Raw genomic sequence first — 26,248 nt, forward strand, 5'->3', positions numbered from 1 at the left:
CTGGTCTAATGATGGACACAGGAGGTGGCCATGGGAACGCTGTGATAGAACAACGCAACCTAATTGTGTTTGAGGTTTTTAGAATTGTCTCGATCAGCATTAGATGACTGGGAAGTAAAATACAGTCAGCGATAAAAACTTGTACCAAAAATGAAATATTTGCCAAAAACTTATTTTGAACCACGTTGGTTGGAAAATAGCGCCGAGCTTGCCTAATCAACCCTTACGCTAACTACTTATGAACTTAGCTGGGTCTAACTCTAACGATACATTTATAAATAAATAGACTACGCTTTAGGCGCCATATGTGCATAAGTCTTAACATTTCTCAGTCTCACTAGTGCCGTCATAAGATTAGCCTATTCAGAAATCCGGCACAAAATTACAAATTGGAACTGGTTTTATAAAAGAGGCGCCCAAACCTCTGTAACAACTGTTGATAATCGCAGCCTTTAATTCGATTTACGTACGGTTCGTTCCGTTCATTAGACCATCATGTTTTTTTCACGTGCATCGTGTGATATATTGAGAAACTGCAAATTACGTATGAGGAATATGATACAAGAAGGATACGGTACGGTACGAAAGGATACGGTAGGACGATATAAGATACGCAATAGATAACGTTGGGGATCTTCATTATAGTCATACATTATAAATTCTTACCGTGAATTAATAATCAGTTGGATTTTTTAATTCTTGACCTATTTCAACATTAAGCTGGGAAAATAATTGAAATCAAAAGTTTTAAGTGCTTCTAATTAAACACATATTCTTAAAATTGGAAAAAAGTGGTCTAGTCGTAATTAATTCGGTGGAAACTTAATAACAAACTGCGTAAATATTTTATTCACTTAAATATAAATTTGCTCTCATTCTCGAATGGTTGCATAAATTTAAATGGTTGTTTAATGGTTGGTTGTTATGGTGGTTGGTGGTTGGTTGGTGGTTTAAGTGGTTGGATTTGAATATTCGTAGTAACGAAGAGGGCTTTAAACATTCTCTATTTGTAGCCAGAATTTAAGTCTTTCAACGGCAGAAATTCAAATATTCGTTCACGCTGTCAACAAATAGTTAAAAATGCTATTTGTAAATTATTTGAATCTCGTCAAGATTTCAGAGAATTTTTGGCTGAAGACAGCTTATTCAACTTGTCATTGTGAAGGGATATATGACCAGCAGTGGTTATTTTTCTTATGATATGAAATAAAAATTAGTACAAACATTTAAAGAAATTTAAACCTTAAAATAGTTAAAAAATGAAGTGTTATTTTTCATCATTTTGTTATTATGTACTTTAATTTTCACAGCCATAAATTATTTCAATCATAGTGCAGTGTACGTTGACAATGAGTGAAAAGACTGTTAAAAAAGTGACAAGGAAATTGGCAAGTTGAAGACGACGTGGCGGAGATGGGTGTCAAAAGCAGATATCTGGTGAATCAACTCATTTCAGAACATTTAGATTGCATGCTTTAGAATTTCTCATTTGTTGTTTGTATCGAGTTTGTAGATTTTACGTTGTTGATTTACAATGGTAATGTACTCAAGTTAGATCAGAATACTTAAAAAGTCTAAACATGATTCATAATTTATCCCAAAGCATCATTCTTCTGACATTTCGAAAGCCTTTTTCTGTCGATCGAAAACTTCGACTTGAATAATGTATTATACTTTATAAGTAGATTTTTTATGAGGCGCATATTTAAAATTTATTTACTAAGAAAATGATTTTCAGAAGAATCTTGCTTTTGTATAAATTACTTTTAACAGTATATTATCGCCTAAATATATAAAACTCTCCCGATTGTTTGATCCGAACCCCATTCTTAAAAATAACGTTAAAGACAATTTTGCAAACGCCTTTACATTTTAAATTCACAAACCGTTTTTATCAAAAGCCATTCCTTTCATCAATATTTTATGAGAAATACAAACGCTCTTTTCCCTCATCGACACTCGGATCTTACCATCTTAATACACTCGAATATTCTAAGCCTCCGTCTTAATGTTTCTTTGACCTATTTAGGTAGCTTCAAAGATTTATCTTCTAACCGTATGCTGAAGATGAACGCCCTTCCACTTGATGGCGGGCCTAGCACAATATATTACCTATAGCGAGAATAACCCGAGAATGTCTTCGAGCGTCGACGTACGACGGAACAGTGACGTGACAAATCTTGGCTTAGCGAGGATGTGTGTTCTGGTTTATTACCTGTAATCGCCGCTTGCTCAGCGAAGGCGGAGTGCAAACTTTCTACTTGAAGGTGTTATGAATAGACGTGATTTAGTTACATTAAACTAATGTTTTAACCGTATGTCGACACAAGTCCTTCCACCTGATTGGTTGCCTAACACAAATATAGCGAGTGTAACCCATAGTATCCTGTATTTGTGTACACACGACTGAACAGTGACGTGACAAATCTTGGCTTAGCGGGGATATACCCTGTAATCGCCGCTAGCTCAGCGATGATGGAGCGAGAACTTGTGTAATTGGGGTGTTATGAATAGACGCGATGTTTTATCTTAAACACGATTTACATTAGGTGAGTTTAAAACACTTATGTGTTAAACATATGTCCATACAAGTCCTTGCACCCGATGCACCTGATTGCGGGGTGAATGGGTGATTGATGATATTATAGCGAGTATAACCCGACAATGTCGTCGAGTGTATTCACGACTGAACAGTGACGTGACAGATCTTGGCTTAGCCAGAATGTATGTTCGGGTTTATATCCTGTAATCGTCGCTTGCTCAGCGAAGGTGGAGCGAGAACTTGTGTAATGGAGTGTTATGAATAGACAGTATAAACACGATGTTTTACGAGGCAAAGGGAGTGGTCATTTTCCCTTATAAACCTATAGACGAGTTCTATTAGATGAGTTTAAAAGACTTTAAGATTACACGGTATCCAAATATTTATACTAGGGCTGCCAACAAAATAAAATACAAAATCAAAAGGCAGGTAAAAACAGCAAGGTTTTAATTAAATGGCTTTGATTATATCTGTAACAGTTATTACTTTGGTAGTGCAATAAACTAACAGTATGGAACCTCATTGTTTCAATGTCTGACTTTTGAAGTAAGTTGACATTGACAACCAAAATTTAATTTATAGTTTCAAACTGGATTTATAGCTGAAATTGCTTTGAAAGCTGATCATTTTCAACGCTTGCTTTGTAAATTCAGTAGAGCATTATTGGTTCTGTCAGACGTAAACACTGTTCCTGGTGTTTATTTGTGGACTATTGTGTGAAGTAATGGTACCTACTCGTTGGTATTTCGTAAAACAAATCAAAATACGCTATTTTGGACTGACTTTACTAAAATCAGTCAACCACTATACATAAAATAATTCTGATCAATGTTTTGATTTTAAGATAGATATTATTTATATGATATAACCACCTTATGGTTCGATTTCCATACAAAAACAATTAAGGATATACCAATATTTCGTTAAAACCATTTTCACTGTACGAAATTACGATTAAGGCGCTTCGATTTCCGTACAAAAACAATTGCGTTTTATTAAGTTATTACACACTATTACTACATTAATATGTGTGCATCTATCTACTTTCGAATAATTGTTTGCGCTAAATTGATAGCAAAACTTTGTTATATGTTATATACGGAAATCACACAAAAAAACGTTATATTTTTAATCAATGTAACACCAAAATAACGGTTTTTGCGTGATTTCTGTATAAAACAAAGTTTTTCTATCAAATTAGTGTAAACGAATATTCAAAAATATGCGCACATCTTTATGTAGTAATGTTGTGCAATGACTTTAAAACGCAATTGTTTTTTAAAGTTATTTTTGTATGGAAATCGAACCGCCTTAACCGTAATTTCGTACTGTGAAAAAAGGTTTTAACAAAATATTTGTATATCCTTATTCATTTAGTTAATTTCAAACGATTTTAGAGAATACGTCAAATATTGTCTATGTTTGTGTCCGAAAGCTGCTGTTCTGAAAGATCAAGATTGCCTTTTTTATTCGTCTCTGTCATTTATAACATGAAAAACTTTTAGTATGTCTCTACCAGCTCTACCTTTAATCTCTCCTAACCTAATCCAGGATCAGATACAATTTTCCCGCTCCGTAACTTCAGTTTTTCACTGTCATCCGTCGTCGAGGAATTTTCCTCAAATTTATTTTGCGAGACGTCTTTAATGTGAAGAGCAATTGGTTTTTGCTCAGGATCGTTGATATTGGTTGCAGTATTTTTGTACGCCTTCTGTATCCAGTCCTTTATGTCCATAGTTGAAGGATTTTAAACTTGGGGGCTTATTAAACCATCAATCATTCTAACATGGCTACAAAAATATCTGTTTAAACGTGGTTTAAGAATTTGATTAGACAGATAGGGCCCGTATTACGAATATCAAAATTCCAACTATAAAAAGCCTAGTATATACTTAATTAAATGGAGGAGATCCACACTCATTCCCGTGGTTATCTTTAGTCGCTTCGTGATAATGTTCAGTTCGGAATAGATTATTATCTGAAGGGCGAATTTCAAAAACGATATGGAAATAATTTTGGAACAAGGATAAATGATATTCGCATTCAAATTTTTCCTTTTGAACGATTTTCAATGAATAATTTCTAGAACAAAGTACAAACGAATGTGCGGATTTGACGAAAGTGGTTTTATTTATCAAAGGGACTAAAAATTTAACGGTACGAGTAGTTTCAGTATAGTTTAATAGCTTCTTTGAAAGTAGGAAACATTCAATTTAATATTACATTGCCGTTTCCAACCCCCTATCATGTCATTAAGTCTATTGCCAATTACCTGAACTAGATGTGATGTTATCTAAGTCTTATTTTATTGCTTCATCTTCAGCCTTTTCTCTTCAAATATTTATGAAATCCTGGTAGGGACTCGCTTGTGTTTACATAAATTCTTTAGCCGACTAAATTCCCAAAGGAGGCGCTCGCGTGAGGGTACTTGCGGTAAATTGTCGCATACATTATGTATTTTGTTTCGGTGTTTGCCGCGTGGAAAGCAAGTATTTGCTTTTCACTTTGGTCTCTGTACGGTTTATGAAATGGATTGCGATAAGATGAGGAATGAGCTTGTAAATTTGTGGCATTATTTTGAGGTACATGTTTTGGGACACATTTTGGTTTATTACGTTTGTATGTTTCCTCTTTAACCCTTCGTAGGGCCGAATATTTAGGACTATGAAGAAGTTAAAAGATTCAAATACAATCACGGAATATCTATACAGTCGACTGACCAATCGACAAAAAAGAACTGGGGTAAAAAAAATACAAGTTCCAAATTACCTAACTTAGAAATCCCCGGAGCGGACTTAATTTTATTACCGAAGTGTCCCTGCCTTTTGATGCTAAAAGGGGGACTTTTTGTAGCTGTTCACTTGAACCATTTCCTAACGGAAGCGGGACACTGCCCCAAGCGAGCTTTACATTCCTCCAAGAAGTCTTAAGTAATTTCACATCTTTAGACTTGAGGTCTTAGAGTAGAAGATTGCATATCCCGGTAACGCAGCGTATTTAGGTTAGGATGTTTCGTTACGTGTAGAGGGTCGGTAAAGTACACATGTAAGACGCGAATGAGGTGAGATCTTTCGGCGCAGACTGTTTAATGAATTATTTAACTTGGTTATCGCTTATAGGTTGCTCCTGTTTGTATAGGGCGGTATCATGAATACGAGGTGCATTTTTGATTTGTGAGATATATGCTGGGTTTTCAGATATCGTCCATGACCCATATGCACTAAAATGGATGTATGAGACGTGCTCATATCAATGAAAAACTAATTGGGGAAATATCATACTTAACTGTAAAAGCTGTAAGCGCTGGTGGCCTAGCGGTAAGAGCGTGCGACTTGCAATCCGGAGGTCGCGGGTTCAAACCCCGGCTCGTACCAATGAGTTTTTCGGAACTTATGTACGAAATATCATTCGATATTTACCAGTCGCTTTTCGGTGAAGGAAAACATCGTGAGGAAACCGGACTAATCCCAACAAGGCTTAGTTTACCCTCTGGGTTGGAAGGTCAGATGGCAGTCGCTTTCGTAAAAACTAGTGCCTACGCCAAATCTTGGGATTAGTTGTCAAGCGGACCCCAGGCTCCCATGAGCCGTGGCAAAATGCCGGGACAGCGCGAGGAAGAAGAAGATCATACTTAACTGTAAAAAACTGTTGCATGTTGATTTTATCGTCCTCATTTTTCGGCTTGGCAAATTCTGGCCAAACTCAAATACCATTTTTTCTATCGTGGATATCAAAACCAGGGCATGAGTCGTTTGTAACGAAATGTAGGTTTTCACTTTGATCCACCAATTGCCGAAAGTATCACGTCTGACGAATTTCTCCGGCGGTCAAGCGTGACGGCTGGAACCAATTCCAGTTTGATTAGGTATCGTCATGTCTCGCAGACGGCTTTGTCTTAATCAATTGTTTTCTCGAGCATAATTGCCTAGACTCAATCATACGTTTTGGAGGTGAAAGGTGAATACAGGTCGCCTAAATACTTTTGTTTATTTATCGAAATGGATCACAAATGAATGAGCCCCGGGTTGTTAGTCTGTTGTTGATGACATCTGGTAATTGCTGAATCACGTGCCAATAAAATTGACTATTAATTGGTCGATAAGTGCTATAGCACTCGTTTCATCTGTAATAATATACATACGCTATTTGTCTTTCTGAATTGGCCGTTCGAAATTGAGTAACAGTCAAATATATGTTGGTTGTGTTCTTCAAGATGAGAATGTTGAGAATTCTCAAAATTTAACAACGCTTAAACGGGTCTTCTGGTGATATCCACAGGATAACACCGCTTTCAAGACATTATCTCAATCATGTGGAAATTAAACAATTTGTAAACATTCTTGCCTAACGTATTTGCGAATCATCCGCTTATCTCTATACTGGTGTAGCACAGATTGGTGTTGGATGTAATTTCCCATCGGTACAGATGTGATTCCGAGTACTGAACAAGCGCTGTTCGTCTCAAACTAACCATCCAAGTGTGATCTCTCAAACATTCGACGTAAGGTCACGCTTAAATAGACACAGGACAAAGGAGGTTGCGAGTTTAAACTTCCCTCGCGCTCAATAGTAAAAGTGCAAAAAGAGGGTCAGTTAAGTGTTAATATTGGTTTTCCTGAGGCAAATACTCGCCCGTGCCCGGTAAGTGACAATGTATGGAGCGAGATGAGCTCGGTAGGAAGGCATTCATTGCTTACTCCGGGTGTGTGCAGGTGGTATTTGCATCGGGACTTGTATTGTGGGATTTGTGGGGTGTGTACATGTAGGTGCGTTGTATTAATCTGGCGATGTTGCTTACTCGAAATACTTTGGTACAGATAGATTTATGTTTTAGTATATTTATCTTTTTTCGAAGAGATACAATCGTATGTGTTTACATTCACGTTTTACGAGTAAATAATTCAATGAACTATTTCATAGATATCTAACATGAACTCTATTTTAAAGTTGTATATCACAAAGTTTAATCTAAATGACGTACCTTATTTGAACAATTGCCCCGTAGTTTAGCATTTTACAAATTAATAAAATTTCATTTGCCCTGGGAATTATTATATTGACTCGCTCTGTTTGCGATAATTAATGTCGACTAACTTCTCTGATTACAGTGATTACAATACCTCACCATTACAAAGTTAACCCTTTCCTTGCCCCGTAATTATATGGTTTCCGGAGATACTTGTAATTAAAACTTGGCAACTTGCTTCCTTGTTTTATCTTTTGTTAATACGGGTAGTATGTAACGTCTAGCCAACGATCAATTAGATAAAAGAGAGCATTAATAAGAGTAATCCTTTCAGGTAGTGGAAACAAAAAATAAAACAACACTGCATATTTTGTGTATACGGGTATGCAGGTAGATAGGTAATTTACCAATATGAATTCAAAAATAATCGTGGAAACGCAACCTCCGCTAAGTTGCCTCGAAACAACTTTTCTTTAGTATCTGTACGACCCATTTAAAAGTCTGATAACATTTGCAATATTGACAGTACAGATATAGGTATTTTTCTATTTTTAATGAGGCCCTTTATTTAGTTCTGCGTATACCATTGCACCAAGAATGGTTTACAAAATTATTAATAACCACCTAAACGCCTATGTAAAACAAGCAAAGTTTGCACGCGCTCAAACATCACAATCTGGCGAGAATCCAAATTGACAACTTTGAAGCTTACACGGGCGCTCTCGGGAGTTGTCGGAGTCAAACATTGTCACTTTATTAACGCGGCGTTTGCTGTTAGACACATGAATGGAGGGGGAACGTCACTTTGGCTTTTTTACCCTATACCCTAGCTATTTTAGGGCGCACTATGTAGAGTTTTAGTGTTTCGCTTCTCGTTGGGCACTCAAGTATTTGCATCATTTCGTAAACTATAATAATTATAATCGCCCAACGGCTAATAGTACGAGTATGACTCCTGTCCTGTTACTCCTGCATCATTTTTCATGTAATAGCTTTGCGACCTAAATAAGAAATAACCATTGGCTCTGTGGCTTTCGTAGCTCTTCGGTGTAGCATATGAGATTCACCTTTTACTTTCAATTTATCTAGTTAATAGTTCACATTAATTTGTATACAGTAGTTTAGTTTTCACGGTATCTACTTTTTAGATGTAGAGTACCGGCCGATAATATATCACCTCCACGTTTTTTACGAACTTTTTTATATTTGTCAGTGATTTCCACCTCGATGAGAGAAATTGGTCTTCAGTAATGTTTTTTTTTTAATTTACACCGTGTTTATTTTGATTTCCGTTAATTTCAAGGGTGCATTCTTGAACTTAAAATAAGTAACTTTCTCTAAGACACCGGTATTCTAATTAACTCCATTTCGGAGACAATCAATAATTTATTTTTATCTTATAAGGCCCTCACGAGCGTATAAACTTGCCTTAGGGCCTGTTTACATATTTATTTGTGTTTAGTACGAGTGTGTACATTTGCTACTAAACGTAAATACTATCTCAGACGTTTGATGTTCGAAATGACATTGTTTGGTTGAATTCAACGTAATGTCCTTGTTACAACAACGCTATATGCAACATTTAATTACTTTTTATACATTTAGTTTCCTTTAACGTACTTACCCATACCCCGGAGTTAACGGAATTCAATAAAAACACAGTGTATGGACAACTGTTTTTTTTTTATTAGAGATTTTTTGTAGCATTACATATCTCCTATTATAATTTACAGTATTTCATTGCAGTATTTATTACATTTGTATAAAACAACTATTAAAATATGCAATCTATTAACTCTTTACTACTACTTTACTCTATACATCTTCATACAAAAACACACAAAGTTGATATATTATTGGCCGGTATTGTATATGTAACTGGGACCCCGTGACATATTTAACAATTTCTTACGGTTTTGACATTATTTTGGTACGACGTTGAAGATCGCTCACGCCGAGTAGTATGAAATAAAGTGAAAGGCGTGCGTGAGATGCGCGCCAACCACCAAGACGATTGTCAAGGTCGCATCAAAACCAGTTCTACACCGTAGCAAATTGTTAAATTGGAATTGTCCTCCGAATCAGCTTAATGTCGATTTAAATCCCACACTGCATAAATATAATTACGCGATTGTCGTAAATTTGCCTTTAATTTGTGGAATGGTTAGTCTGATTTGGTTGCTCAATGGATTTTTGATAAATGTGCTACCTATTTTATAGTCGAATTTAATTTAATTTAATAGTTCGAATTATTCCGCTTAATTTATCATTCATATTTTGAGGAAAAAAAGCCATTGAATGAAGGAAGATCATGCTTTAAGAATTTAAATTAGGTATAGAATTACTTGCATATCATATACACTAAACTAATCGTCCTAGACAAAGATAAATCTACGTAAATTAGCTCGGCTTTACTTGCATATAGTTAGTGGGTTGAATTATTGCATGTTGGCTTTGACGACGCAGCCTGTCAGTACATATCAAGTGTTAGGTTTTGATTAAATATCTATTCAATGTGCAATCCAAATTTGGCTTAACTAGCCATACCAAGTCTCACAAAAGGCTGTGGGGCTAAAATTATAAATCGATGTCATAGAAATCGATGAACTGTGACTTATGCACATTAAGAGGATATGTAGTTGTATTGTAAAGAATATTGCAAATGCACATGGATAGTTAGTAGGAGTTCGTCAATAAAGTGTGTGTGTGTGTGTGCCCTTTATTATGCGCAAATCGTAATCGTCGTAGAAAATCTATGTACCTATGTTATATACGAAAAAAAGTGACCATGTTCCTTTAGTACATTTTTTATAAGGTAATTTCTCATCAAGTTTTCCAATCTTGCAAAGCTTCTCTAGCGAGGTTTGCTAACTTTATAAATTCTTGTTACAGGTAAGCGCAACTTCGAGTTGGCGGTAAATGGACTTTGCAAGAAGTCTGCCTCCTGCAGGTCAGGTGGTACTCGTATAACGTAAAGTATATTAGTGCTGCTAAGGGTTCATATCCTTTGTAACTTTGTTAGGTTAGGTTAGGACGCTTGTTGGCAAAACTATACTTGGTGTGAAAAACCTTACATTGATAATTATAAATCAAAATATTGTTTTCGGTTTCCGCGATAGTTATTTGAGATGAAACTGTTGAAAAGGATTGTAACGGATTGTATTGACTTTAAAATGTTGTGGGTAGTTTAGCATATTGAAATTTTGACAAAGATTTTTAGGGTTTTCTCAGTCTAACCGTGACCAAAAGTGTACTGGTAAAGGGCATGACATGGCAAGATGTATTTTAATTTAATTTCAATATACGCGAGATATCATTTGTATTATGAATTATGATATTTATGATAATTAAGATAAAAAAAGGCTGTTGTAGCATTAGGCTATATTACTCGTATTTAAGCTTGTTTTAAATGGCTTACAGCCATGTACAGATAAAGTTATACATAGCTTATAATATCTAAATTAACAACCGATTCGGAAAAATAACGACCAGCGAACATGCCCAAAGAACTTGAAATTGGCATCTAAATTACGTTAACGTGTGGATAATATGCAACTTTCTCATTTAGTTGTTGAATAATTTGATTTGTTGTCAGTACATTATTAAAGGCCGTGAAAACTCTCGAGAATTCCAAATTCAGAGAAACAATAATTTAAAATACAGCCGGGAATGTTCAGCGCTCACAGTATTTCACTTAACTCTGAAATATCACCTCTCGGCGTGAAAGGTCCCCCTAATGGAGTTTCGCCACCGACTGACTCAGAACTAAAGTAATTTGCACTAGTGTTCTGGCATTATCTTGAAGTAATGTTAATGCCTAGTAGGGAAGCTTTTTTGCACATTACTGTATCAACATTTATTTAACTTTGACATAGTTGTCGTAATTGTCTTTGAAAAATTTACATTTTTAACTTCCGTGTTCCGATTTTTTGTTCTTAGAATTTTACTTTTGGATATTCTTCTGGATTCCATTTAGGTGGAGTGTAGGTCCCTGCAACAGTATTATTTTCTTAAAAGGTTTTTGTTTGCCCTGAGAATTAATTGCTTTTTATTCAAATTAAGAAATATTTTAGTAAATATTTCGTCACTGTACCAAGTTCTCAAGTTGCGCGATTTGTCACTTGAATAACTTTGATTTAAACTTTATTTATTTCACCAACATAACATTAGCATTCGACACTATTTGTTTTTTGAACATAAAAATGAATATGTAAACATCCACCATGAAACTATCAGTTCATTAACTGGCTTCCGAATTTCGCTGCCTGCCACGGTTAATTCAATTAAAAATTCAGCCAGAATCAATACACGCCATCGTCCCTGAATATAATTAGTTCAACTAGGTTATAACGCTCATCCAGCCTTTAACACGCCCGGCCAGTTCACATTACCTGCCTGGCTACTCCTGGGCTCAGAATAGACGTCGCCCTTCTGACCCTCATTTCGTGTCAGTGTGGTTACAGATCCCGATACATCGATACCTGATACGATTCGCGATTGCTCGATTTGCCTGTTGATTTCGGGGTGTTTCGATCGGTTAATTGGACGTGTGCGTGTAATGGGATCGTTCAAAAGCTCTACTTCGTCCTATGATTATAGGATAATCGCTTTCGGGAAAAAATGCGAAAAGAAAATTAGCTGCAAGGAATAACTCCGTTTGGGAAACTCATCTAACAAATCTTAATTTAATCTCACGCATGGAAGTGTAAGGGGTCTCGGTGCAGTACGTTGCGTTTATTTTCACACTGTAACTACTAGAATTGGGGTTTGCAACCATTTTGGCTTAAAGCTTCTTTATATAAAAAACGTGAACTTTTATGTATTTTTCACGTGGTACAAAAAATTACTAAGTTTGTATTTAGTCCCAAAACGTAACTACTGAATTGATGCTGACGCGCAACTAGTTGTAACGACATCGGATAAAGAAATGGTGGGACCTGTAGCAGTAGTAGGGCTGCCTCGATGCTGAGTTTTAGTAAACAATACAACTGAATTACTTAACAACCTATCAAATTTAATTTCCTGGGGAAATTCACTGATACCGTGACCTGCCGCAACCTCAATAAATTATGAAAAATACGTTCGAGTGAATGCCTAAATAGGAATGCCATTTTGAATACAGTCCTCGACGGTAATAGGACTGATCGATTTTGTTATCGCTTCTTCTACCTTGAGTCGGAACGCTTTCTTACGGTGTTTACTTCTTTCGTTTACTTGGCTTCAAGACCTATTCGATTAGATGAGGTCTACGTTGTATACTACGTGAATGACTTTGTTTTGTTCAAGTTTTTGAAGTTGTTGTTTTCTATTTAGACTAATTCAGATGAGATCTGGACGTAGGGTCAACGTAAACTTTCTAAGTCAGCTATAACCTTGTATAACATTTTAGGTATAACAGTACTTGACTGGATAACTTTGGGCTAAAACAACTTGGCGAAGAGATGGCGCCACCTCAACTTAGTTCAACAGTCTAGCAATAACGGCTGTTAGGCACGCCAGTTGCGTGAAAAAACTTAGGTTATAGTTATTCAGAAATAACAGGTTAGTTTAATTATTGTTTCAATAATGAATATATGTGAAGAAAAGAGCGTGCAACGCACTTGCAACCCCTCTGGTGTTGCAGGTGTCCAAGTATTTTCTTACCACCAGGCGATTCGTGTGCTCGTTTGCCTCCTATATTATAAAAAAAAATTAAACCAATATTTCACTTCTCATTGTTTGCGTCGCTATAACTGTCTCGTAATATTTATTGATTTGTAATTTTGTAATCATTACCAGTAATCGCTCCATTGTTATATAAACGTCAATACACTTTTCTAGTAAGTAATCCTACCCTTTTGTAATTATTCAATGTTACTAACATTTTTTCATTGTTAAGACTAATTATGTAAAAATTTCAAAGAATTAAGCCAGTATTACTATGAAATTGAATACCGTTATTGTTACTGCTTTATATTATAACTGGATTATAATTATGACATCCTTATCGTGTATTATCTGAGCTTGAAGCTTGGGACAATACCCAGGTGAGCTTTAGTCAGACGTGAACTTAAATACTTAGTTATTCAAAGGTCTTTTGTCAGGGTTTAAAATACTATTGTTGTATATTGATACAACAAACCGATTACATTTATAATTTGGTTATTAATCAATATATGTGTACATTATTAATAATCATGAATATTAACATACATGTATACATATTATTGATGAAGAAATCATGACAGTTTGCTCTAGGTCGATGTTTTAATAAAAAATGGTCAAGGAGAATGCTACACTTATAATTTTTACAAACATGCGAATATCGACAAGGTTTTCATAGATGCTTTTAATTGCAATTTTAATAAAGTAGACTTTGATCGTATAGTGAGGATAGGCACCCACTCGTCTTATTATTCTTTCAATTGTCACTATCTTGAATAAAGCAATCCTAAATAAAAACAAGTACAGTAGTTGTACCTCCACCGAAAAATACCACAGTCGACCCCGAGTAAACTTCGTTTGTACCTAGCCTTTTTTGTATTCCTTTGTAACCTTTTCCATTCCATTCGAGTTTGAATTTTAAATTCCACTCGCGCCCTGAGTTAGGTAAGCCATTGCAAGTTTTTGCCAACTAGATTAAGAGTAGTGTTTCCAACTGTTGAGTTAACTTATAACTTGACTGAATTACGTTAGTGAGATATATTTTCTAGGCAAGTATTTGTTAGATGTTTATTTGCTTAACTTAAAGCTAACTATTGCGTTTGTATAGGAAGTGTCTCTTATGGATATTCATATTAACAATTAATTACCTAACCCTTGACCCATAACCTTTGACTCTCGGTTTGTATTTTTTTCCAAACAGATTTATCCCATTATTGAGCGCCAAGCGGGCTTTAATTACTACCATGGATACTACTTTTTCTTTTCTACTTGGAATCAAGGGTTTCTTTTTTTGCATCAAAATATATCGATATATGAAAACTTCTCTTAACCTAGAAATTATTTTAATCTAGTTGTTGAACATCGACATATATATGTTTAGTGTCGAGTCCAGTAAAGTTTATTTAGGTATAATGAATCCTTTCCTTTTATACTACGCCAAGCACTACTCCGGTTAGAAACTACTCAACTATGCAAACACTCGCAATGATCATATCACGGCTCGGCACGGCGGAGTGCCCGATGTCTTTTATTTGCCGAACACTTTGTGCAAATGAAAAGAAATTGCAGCTGCCGTTTATTCAGTTTCATTGAGTGCTTTCGTTTTGCGTCATCGGTTTTAAATTGCAGGTTCACATGACTAAAGTAGGGTTTTGGTTGTCATTTTCTACACTGATATTCAGAGTTTGAATGAGTTATTTGCGAGCGTCGTTATTTAAGAGTACCGATCATTGATATAAATGATAGAGTTCTAATATTTTATGAGCCTCATAGTTTTTATTGTTCTACTCTTCATAAATATTATCACAATTGCCTAAAATGCAATGATCGTATTTGTGTTGTTATTGTATTTTATCCCGTCAGCCAGGGGACAGAAATAGCAGTTTGTTAGAAAAACTGTTTTACGTTCTACTAACATGCTTAGTAGAGTAGATATAGGTATAGATAACTCCTTCGAATGGATGGAAAAGTTTTTAACCAACATAAAAGTGAATGATTAGTTAAATTAAGTTAAATTGACATTTATTTATGACATTTTTTTCGGGACGGAGAGTGAGGGTTTAAAGAGTGAAGAGTTAACGAGTGACAAGAAAAAATTGGACTTCTTCAAAACGTCACATTATTCTTTCAAATTCTAAATATCTGTACCTCTGTAAATTATCTAATGAGTTAGCTTGTTTGTGATAATATACTTTTTAAAATCCAATTACTTCTTCAACGTTGCTTCAAAAGTCGACGATTAAGGTATCCATCCACAAGGAATGTCGTAATAGACATTGTTATCTTAATGGTGTACCAGTAAAAACGACTTTGTCCGGATTTCTTTCTTTCTGCAGTTTTTATCTGTCCCACTTGGAGAAAGAGTAATGTAATGGTCTTTTTAATTGCATCAATTTTGTTTGAGGCTATTGGGGTTCCGGTTATATTTCTACTCTTGCAGTGTCATTAATTTTAAATTTATGGACCGTAACAAAAGGTTAAGGATAATAATATAATTTAATAATTAGTATAGTGAGGACAAAGTCAACGTGTTTACAAAGTCGTAAATAATTATCGGTTCTTACTTTATTTTTATTGCTTTTAGTTCCGAGAAAAACTACTGAGAATAAAAGAATATACTTAAATAAATAAATATATAGGCCATTATTACACAAATTGACTAAGTCCCACAGTAAGCTCAATAAGGCTTGTGTTGAGGGTACTTAGACAACGACATATATAATATATAAATATTTATAAATACTTAAATACATAAAAAACAGGATTCGAACCCGGGACCATCAGGTTCGTAGGCAGGGTCACTATCCACTAGGCCAAACCGGTCGTCAAAAATATATATACTTATATCTACTAAGATAGCGCTCTGACTAAAGCTTAAGTAGTTGAAACATATTCAGGTCAATAACCGTTTTACCAGTAAGTACGCCAATTGCAATAATTCACCGGTTATTCAAAGACTATTAATACGGTACAAATTTCATGTCATCCATCACGTTTATTAAATTGATAATTACGATATCAAAGTCACACGGGTCATGTAAACAATCGGGCCGTCTTCAGATAACAGTTTCGTAATGTTTGTTATGCAAAACACACGTTTATCTGTCTTTCACACGTCCGTTACTTCAGTATTGTTTTATTGTGAACATCAATTTAGTCGTCATACGTCGGTTACAGATGTGTTAACATTACAATTAACATTTTGTGTTCTGACACTAATTAATTTGACTTTTGATTCGGTTCCTGTGTTATCGATATCACTTTTCTCTCATTTGCCTACTTAATGATAATTGATTCATGTATTTGACGTTAAAAGGTTATCATTTATGTTTTATTACGAAATAGAGCTTTTGAACCCTAGTTTGTGGAATGCTCATCGTATTTGGATGACCAGATTTATTAGATTATTGGATCGAATTCAAAATTGTTTGTGAATCATAAAACGGCTAGACGTTAGTGAATCTTCAAAGGCATTTCGATGCGTAAATCCTAAGCGAGATCTATTTACAAGTGTTTCGCATTTTGTGAAGTTGTGTCAAATATTCAACAATATATTTAAATGTGTTCTTATATAAAGAAATACAAGTATCGTGTGATTCTGAATCCAAGTGTCTTAAGTCACTAGCGCGGCTAGTGAGTTTCCATGTGCGCTGTGAAGTGAAGATTGTGATGCGTAGTGTTCTCAAATAAAGAAATACAAGTATCGTGCTATCCCAAATTTAAGTGTCTTAAAACTAGCCTTACCAGTAGTCACCAGCGCCGCTAGTGAGTTTCCCTATGCGCTGTGAAGTGAAGATTGCGCTGTGTGGTGTCCTCTTATAAAGAAATATAAGTATCGTGGTTTCCAAAATCTAAGTGTCTTAAAATTAGCCTTACACTCAGTAATCACTAGCGCCGCTAGTGAGTTTCCTCATTGCGCTGTGAAGTGAAGACGGCAAGATAAATCCTCAAACTATGCGGCACCGGGTGCTACCGTTCATGGCGCCGGTGTTCCTCTCCAAGCTGTGGCGCCGGCGGCGGGTGGTTAAAGCTATGGAGAAGTTTCACGGGGTACATACTTAAACATAACTTTACTCTATTTCACAAGTCCTTATTAATCGCCAACGTGGCGAATGTTTCAAAATACTCCACAGTCCTATTGTCATTACATTTGTTTCTGATAACGACACCCTGGATATTTTGAGGGAACTCTTTAAATAATATATATATTCCATCACTCACTATCACTATTTTTTTGGTAACTCGTGCATTTGCAAGTATTTTTTTTGCTGTCAAAGATTTATTTGTATGTGATAAACCGTGTCCGCTAAAAGATATTTATGCTTTACCAACCTAGCCTATTAGTCTATCCCATATCCCGACCGAATAGATCGTAGTTTTAAGAGTAAAACATTCCCTTATAAAAGACATATTGTTCGTTGTCTTATTGCGCACGAATTGGAGCTATCTCCTTTTTCTAGACATGTTTAAATTCAAGCGCCTTTACACCATTGTCTTGTTTATCTCGCAGGCTGTTAGGATTTTTACGGACAAAAGAACAACGAATTAAATTAATGACTTAAGTCTAAGAATTGTTTGTTAAACTAGCTTATTTGAGTAGGATTTCCCTTACCATGAAAGTTTTAAAATAACAAAACTACAAATCTTAAAAACAAAAGTGAATAAATCTTGGTTACTATCCCCTTATGTGCCCGATAAAATGTTTGCTTCGATCAATCATTTAAACCAATTTTCTTTAAATTCCAATTTTTTTTTAAAGTTACTTACACAGTTATAACAAACCCTAACGACAATAATAAAGGCATAATTATTGGATAATATTGACAAAATTCAGATTTTTTTAAAGAAATGAACCCTTAAAATCGTAACAAGGTATGAACGGCTAGTGAAAATGATTCTAGTCCGAGTAGGTTGCTCAAGGATATCCGTCTCTTTCGAAAATGTTGAACAAGCAACAAGTCACACCAACATAATGTTAAACCGTTTTCTATGAGGCTAACTGATGTGTTACCATAATTAGAGCCACAGACGGAAGGAAAGGCGAATTAGCATGCAGTTTCCTTCGGTTTCACTCTGTTGCACGCCTTTCTGTGGTTTGTCTTGATTCAAGTTTACTTCATATTTAAATGCCTTTTTAGAAGAGCCCCTTAAGGGAATAAAGGATGGGAGAATTTCAACGAGTTGTGAGTCAGTCAGCCTGGGTTTTTTGACTGGGCGAAAATAAGTTTTAGGATATTTATACTTTTTAACTTACATCAAAATTTTAATAGCTGAGAGTTTTTTCGTCAGATCTTGATATAAAAAAACGGCCCTTAAAGGAGGAGGTAATTCGGTTGAATGTTTTCTTTGAGTAGGTAATATCAAGCTACACATGAAGCAATCTAAGTTTATTTTCGCATATTAGTAAAATATCTTGTGCTACCTTTACTAACCTATTTAAACTTCCCATAACTGTATATTCTCTAAGGAAAGATCAAGTTTCAGAGCTTCCTAGTATGTCCTAGAATGCATTAACTAAGTTCTTGTTACTATTTAATTAAACTAGCAACTTGAGGTTCTTCCTTGCGCCTAACGGGAATTCCTTTTATCACATTTCTAACTTAGTGAAATCAATAAAATGAAAATGTTTTCGCCAATGAGGAGGGCAAACAAAACTATCCTTATTTGTTTTACAGGCATACCTGTTCTATGTGATATTTTCCGGTTTCTGAGATAATTCGCAATAACTTTATCCCAATGGATAAAGTGCTATACTCGTATTCTGACGATTTTCTAATCTTACTTTGAATGGTGAGCCCTTGGTTACCTTCCTTAATAGGGTACTCCTTAAAAACTAGCTCGCAACGCAGAAAAATAACGAGTTCCCTTATTTAGTCAGCAGTTAGTGAATTTCCTACAATCTGGGTCTGATATTTGTAACGCTATATCCTTGTTTATATCATATACACTTAAGCGCAATGAAATATATTTAAAACGGAAGCATTTTGTTTGGAAGTGGTTTAGGTACGAAAAGTTGCACTAGATTTTAGGCAGATCATGGTTATGCTAAACGTTGTAAATTCGTTGCAGCATTAAAGGAACCTGTATCCTCAATTTCAGCTAAAAAGATTATTTAGAAGTAACAATCTAATAATACTCGTAGCATTATCCTCCCGAAGACCAGCGTACATAGGCCCTAATTAAATTTAGACTCTTTTAACTTAAGGAGTTTATGAAACTTATGAACCTCAATTATTGATCATCTCTTGAATTTTTTTAGAGCAATTCCTTTGAGCACGGGTATTGCTACAAAATTTACTGTCTGGCTAAAAGCTTAGTTATTTTTTATTGCACACTCTCGCGTGAAATATTTAAAATTTCTACATACGAAATCTCGGGCAGAGGCCAGATTATAATAAAACCCGATATTACTATGACACGCCTTCGTTTATTTTACTTTTTGCTCTTTAATAAGTTGAATATAAATTACTGCAATAAAAATTAAGGCTCATTCTCGCCATCGCGAAGCATGTCTTGCCAGTTTGGCACAATCTCTTTTAAACTGCCATTTTTCTGCCAAATCCGTGTTTGCACATGGAGCTTTCAAGCTTTTTCTGCTTCACGATATGCGAACTAAAGGGCATAATTTATATCAGTTTTTTGTGCTATTACTGAATGATATGAAGAGGTTTATTTTTAATGGTGTGCGTAATTATGGTTTTATATTGCTTTGATGGTTTCAAGATTGCGCTATAAAATAAAGCTCATGTGACTCCTCTGGAGTTGCAGGCTTACATAGGCTACGGAGACTGCTTACCATCAGGCGGGCCGTATGCTTGTTTGCCACTGACGTAGTATAAAAAAAAAGCTTTTGGTGCATTTCATGTTTTGGAAAAGATTATTATGTTTGGGATAAACCAAATAAACAACGTCTAATACCAATTGTCTAAACAGATGCATGCACGTCGAGCAGCAAATTGCAGCGCATAAAGCACATCATTAGATAGTACGCGGCGTCAAGTTTGAATTGTGTTGGGTGTGGTCGATCCTTCAAACGGGCTGCCTCTGACGTGTATGCGAGAATCTGTAGAAGTTTCGGTTGAAACTCGCCACACCTCAGCTGGGACTTTAATGCACGTTCAACTACATTATCGACAGTTAAAAAACAAGTAACGTGTTTCTGTTCTTAAATGTTATATTAAGCGTACTTACCTAACTCCGTTTAAAAAAAACTACGTAAAAACATTTTAAAGTAAGCTTCTCTACAAATAATCACAGGAATCCCTAGAAGTACTCTGAAAAACAGCGACGGTAAAAATGAGCTCGAATAAACATTATTTCCTGGAACATTTTGATGAAAGAGATTTGAAATAAAATGTACTATTCCACCCTTTCTGTGTGGCGTCTCGCATAATTTATAAAGAACATTTAAAAGTCGAAGCAATGCAAAGTTTGAGAAAATAAAGAGCAGGCTAAAGACATTTATAAGTAGACCCAGCAACCACACCTACTTCGCGTGCTAACGACCTATGTAGGATGTTCTCTACACTGTAGAATCAAATATCACTTTTCTATTTTGAATAACTTGTTTATTGAAAATCTTAATCCGGACGTCCTTTTCAAGCTTTTTAATAAAAGCTTAAAAGGACGAACCGAAATCAACAGAAAATTTATATCGATAAAAGAAAGATGTTTTAAGTTTAGAATCGTACTCTGATATTTGGTTTTTATACATCTTGTAGGGAGTATTTGCTCCGAGCATGACATGACACTATATGTCTGTCAATTAGTATAAAATTGTCTCCTTAGAATTAACATTGTTTTCGCTTGTATTTCCCTTGCACAAAGCCAATGTGTGATATTGATTAGACATGTCCGTGAAGGAAGCCCTACAAAACTCTTACGTATGAAGTACCTAGTGTTATCTTTATCTCAGTCCTAGCTCGGCATATTATACATGCTATTCTCGTATACATTGCACCCAAGAATAACAGGTAACCGAGTGAAGTATCTTAACGCTTGTATCAGTTGTAGTTTCACGATCGGTCTCTGAGGATATTTTGCATTATAATAATCAAGGCTTTTAATATTTGTCGCTTTTGACGCAAAATTGAATGGGTAATCACTGTAATAAGGTATTCGTTCAAGTTTAATTTACAGCTAGTAGTTCAGGTAGGTATGTTGTTTAGTATATGTAGATTTGAAGCTTGAATCATTTTATAATGTAGATTAGTGTTGCTGTTGGCTAGAGATCATATAAAAAAAAATCTTGTCAATCTTGAATCTTGATCGTTCAATGTTCAAGCTTAGTTTTTTTGCTAATAGGCGTTTTCCAATCTGTGACCAAAAATGATTATAATATTTCACTCAAATTCAGAAATCTAATGAAGCATACTTATATTAGTTATTCCTAAATGAATGAAATAAAAACCCAGAAAGTTTGGAGCTTTAATAATATAAAAGTCAAAGTCCCTTAATCAGCAGCGAAGGTCAAGTTACAGAAATAACTAACAGCATTAGTTATTTAAGGCCCGTCATTAGCTTACGATACTGTGGAAATTGAAAAACTTGGTGGCAACGCCATTACCGTTTGGTAAAGAAAGTTTTTCTTTCTACTGCATAATGAGGTGCATATGACGTAGTACTAAAATAAGTTTTAACACTAATATTATTTTCCGTCTGGTAATGGATAGCTAGATAGAAAATAATATTATATAATTATATATGAAAATAAGTTAACTAAACAATAACCAATAAAAAACTGATTTAATAAAAATATACAATATATATATTAAATAAAAAAAACTTGAACTAATAATGTGTAGGTAAACTAACACGTGTGTAACTAATCACGCGTGGAAAGGTGTAAATAGAATTAGGTTTCTTTATTTATTTGAAACTATAAACATCGAGGTGGTTGCAGTATTTCATTTAAGCTAAACTACTAAGGGAACAAATCAAAGTAGTTAATTTAATATTTTGGTGTGCGTTTATTATATTTTTCATTTGTTTTTATGTATTAACTACTAGACTACAATAATTATATATATTTTTAGCGTTATTACTGACTTATCCTTGTCAGTCCTCAAAGTTGGCAACATATGCAATTTCGAGCCCGCTTACCATGAGGAAATACAGTTCAAAAAATACTTTCCTTAAACATTGGGCAAGTGGCCGAGCGTTGTTACCTTAAAAACCAGTAGAGAAATTTATGGCAAAAACTTACTCCCGGTCTTAAACGGGTTCGCACCTAAAAGGAAACATTTCCTTTGCCGGACCCCGTTTTCCTCGGGTCAATGGCCTGAAAATAGGGTTACCACGTATTTATTTTTGAAGCACCAACGGAATCCCTGATTTTTAAACAAAATTTCTGACGATCTGGTTGGAGGGTCTGTTATGACACTTACCTACTTTTAAATTTGCCATAACTTCATCATCAGCCAAAAAGTCGCCTGCGCCTGCGCCTTAATTTGCTTTGTCATTATCAAAAACAAATATTTTTTTGCAAATGATTTGGCCTCTAGTTCCAAATATGAAGAATTTCCCTTGTAAAAGAAATTAGTTTTTAATATGCGGCATTTCAGAGTAAAAACTGGTCGTCTGGTCACCCTTTGAGTGAACCTTAACTAAGATAGGGGATTCAGGTCGCGTGGCCGGTAAAGATAACTCATGTTTGTTGGCCCTTTGTGAAAATTGGGAATTTGAGAGAATTTTGGGTCCCTTGACCGATATTAAGGTTAATACCGTGTGAAATTTTGGCATGAGAACCTTTACTTTACCTTTTCGTATTAATGTATAAAATAAACACTCCAAAAACTCGCTTTATTACATATTGGACAAAGCTTGATCACGAATGCTATCAAGGGTTCAAATATCGGGATGTATTTTAAATTCATAATACTACATAACTGGACTCAACTGGATGAACTTATACTCAAGGTTCTTGAATTAACGGGTGTATTTTTCTGTTTCAGAGCGCATCGGAGTCGTCCGCGGGCGCTGGCGGGGGCTCGGCGACCGGCAGCGTACGGGTCTCCTCGCGATCTAGGGCCTCCGAGGAACCGCACATTGGTAAGATCAACTTATCATCTTATAAAACACTCTTTTCGAAACCTTCCTCATCTCATCATACTCGCCGATCGTCGATATCTGACCCTCTAGTCGATGATCTTAACGCTCATATTCAGGTGTGTGGACTATAGCCTAGTAAATAGATAAATAACAACAACAACAACAACAACAAAACCAGTTTAAAATATACCAGTTATCTTCAATTTCAAAGACATTCTTCCTCGAGATCGCGATTTGAAATAAAATTAAGGGAGCGCACTGCGGGCGGGTGGATTAATACGAGTTTTGCAGCTTGTGGATGGCGTTTATTATTTATAACTATTGAAATATTTATAAAAAAAAAAAAAAAAAACTATTTAGACATCTCCAAACACAGGTGAAAAAAATTGATTATGTAGTTGAAGCCCCGTAGGTTCGGGTTCTTCTCTCACTCTCACTGAGCGTATGTGTGAGTTAGACGGATGTGCGTGCTAAGGACCGTGGATATCACATTTTTGAATTTTAATTTGTTGTAGGTTATAACAAAAAAAATTTGCCCAATGTTAGAAGCATCTTTCATATTATTAGCTTTTGTGCATAAAATGTTACAAATTTTTAAAGTGCGGGTTAGACCTTTCTTCGTGTTTTTTTCTCTATTGACCGTAGTCAAAAATCTGGATTCGAATCGATGAAGTCATTAGAGAAAATCCTCAAGATCGCTAATACATTTTTTGATATTATGATCTAAGTAAGTCAGATCAGTACGAAGATCAGTACGATTTCTCAAAAACTCTGTTCTATGAAGCCACCTTAACGAATCTAAAACGAAAAGGTTTTACATCAAACACACATTGGTCCTAATTTAAACCATCGCTTGATATTCAATCATTCATCGCTTTTCCGTGCGACAACTTATTAGTATTGGAGAATATTTGCAAGCAACAAATTGTAACTGTCAATACAAGTTTACACGACAAGATGAATCCCGTCCTTGACCCGAGATGCCTTCGGGGACGATGAATGTTTGACGAATGAAAAAGGGTATTCGCGATTAGGGTTCGACCTTTCACAGAGTATTGCTGCGGAATTAATGTGGGTGTATACTTTGAGGGTCAGCGACTGTTGAACTCGTGTAAAAATTAGAAAAATGTTTTTCAAATTACACTCAGCGGGTTACTGTCCAATGGCTATTATTATCAAAGATTTTCTTTGTAGTAAGTTGTTTTTTTTTAATTGTTAAAAATGTATCAAAGAAAGTTTCTTTTGAATGGACACAGTAAGAGCTATTAAGGTATACATATATACTAGATTTTCAAAGTACAGTGACTATTGTCAACGACATAGACTATCTCGTGTAAACATGAAATCTCTTCATCCGCGAAACGTTTTGGTTCTATTATTCTCGAGTATACATGAACTTTCCAGTTCGATAGAATTTATTTTTAATTACTGTTTTAGATCAGTATTTAAACTATGTTTCTATTTTTCCAGGAAAGTACAAGCTACTCAAGACTATCGGCAAAGGCAACTTCGCGAAAGTGAAACTCGCCAAGCATGTGCCCACCGGCAAGGAGGTTGCCATCAAGATCATCGATAAGACACAGCTTAATCCTGGCTCGCTGCAGAAACTCTTCAGAGAGGTGAGACCACTTTTTGCCGTCTCACTGCAAACGTACTTACTACACGTATACTTAGTTACCTATTTACTCCGTTGGCTCAGTGACCCAAAATGAGACTTTGCTTCCGACTCAAGACAGCGCCACTTTTTTTCGGTCTTTTGCTACTACTCGTCAATTGTTGACTCGGGAGTTCGCTCAGATCCGCCACCAGCAGCTGCCGCTCTAGCGATTCCAGGGGCGTCCGACAGAACGTGGAGGTATTATGCGGCTCAGGTACGCCTTTTTCACATTCCGATCTTCATCCATTCTCTCGACGCTCCATTCTCTGTGTCTGTGAGCTTTAGTCTCCCCTCACGTGACTACTGAAACGTGACATATGCCTTATGCAGATCAAGGATTGTTGTTTATTTGGAAATTAGGATACAAATTAGACTATAGTTACTGAGTAACATTGGACTAACTATTTTCAACGTCTGCAGTTCGTATATTGGATACCATTTAAGATTAATTTATAAATTCCTTTCTTGTGTAAAAAGGGTACGCGCGGGTCTTATTCATGTGCCTAAGTATGAGCAAAACACACGAAATTGTTTTGATGTAGGTACAGCAATTTATGTATAGTTTAGTAAGGTTTTGCTATGTTCGGCGGTCCTTCATATGAGCATATACATAGAATTAAACAGAGGATTACGTTTTGCGGTCTGAATTTCTTGCTGGTAGTGAGAGAATTTGTGGATTATTTAGGGATTTAAGTTTGCTATTATTTAGCTATTATTTCTTGGGAAGTAGGAATATTATCCTGTACAGAAAAATATAGCACTTTTTATATGTCTTATGTGTGACTTTTGAAGTACAAAGAATTAAACTTAATACTTACATTGAAAAATTCAAATTCAAATAGAGTTTGGATCTGTAGTTGAATGTTAATCCGAATAGAAGTAACATATTCCTTAAACTAGTTTTATCAGCAGAGCCTCGGCTTCATTCGTCAGTGTACACTTGCCATGAGGTTGCTTGCGTGCAGCCTATATAAATAAAACCACCATATCCTAAACGATGCTAGCTATGAAGATAGCGAATTGTTTACTTACCTGGTATGACCATTTCAAATTTACTTAGTTTTAAGATTTATTACTAAATCGTCCTACGCCAAACAACAACATTGGCTTGCCAAAACCCAACTTGTTATTGCTGATACAGCTTTGAGTTTTCGCTTGCGTACTGAATAACATATCTGTGAATAACATAATATTATTTCAAAGATTGCGCTTTGGTATTCTTTTGTCTTTGTGGATTGTTGCGGTTTTAACTAAAGTTTAGTACGATGTATATTATTATGTATTTCAGTATAGTTAACTATCCTCTTAAATCGGGTGATATAAACTGTATAAGCGTATGCTATTATTCAACTATTTGAACACAAGTTTTAAAGTGACAATATAATGAGAT

At 35.4% G+C, this 26,248-nt stretch overlaps 1 protein-coding gene across 3 annotated transcripts in view; it reads left to right on the forward strand.

Annotated features, from left to right (window-relative positions):
* LOC133531219 (serine/threonine-protein kinase MARK2-like) overlaps nucleotides 1-26,248 on the forward strand; it is a 124,942-nt gene that overhangs the window by 61,926 nt on the left and 36,768 nt on the right. For all 3 annotated transcript variants that reach the window (XM_061869358.1, XM_061869359.1, XM_061869357.1), the window contains exons 3-4: nucleotides 23,105-23,201; nucleotides 24,672-24,820. In XM_061869358.1, coding sequence (XP_061725342.1) covers nucleotides 23,105-23,201; nucleotides 24,672-24,820 — 246 coding nt within the window. The remainder of the gene's footprint in view (nucleotides 1-23,104; nucleotides 23,202-24,671; nucleotides 24,821-26,248) is intronic.

The sequence above is a fragment of the Cydia pomonella genome, chromosome 24 (assembly GCF_033807575.1).
Source record: "Cydia pomonella isolate Wapato2018A chromosome 24, ilCydPomo1, whole genome shotgun sequence".
NCBI lineage: Eukaryota > Metazoa > Arthropoda > Insecta > Lepidoptera > Tortricidae > Cydia > Cydia pomonella.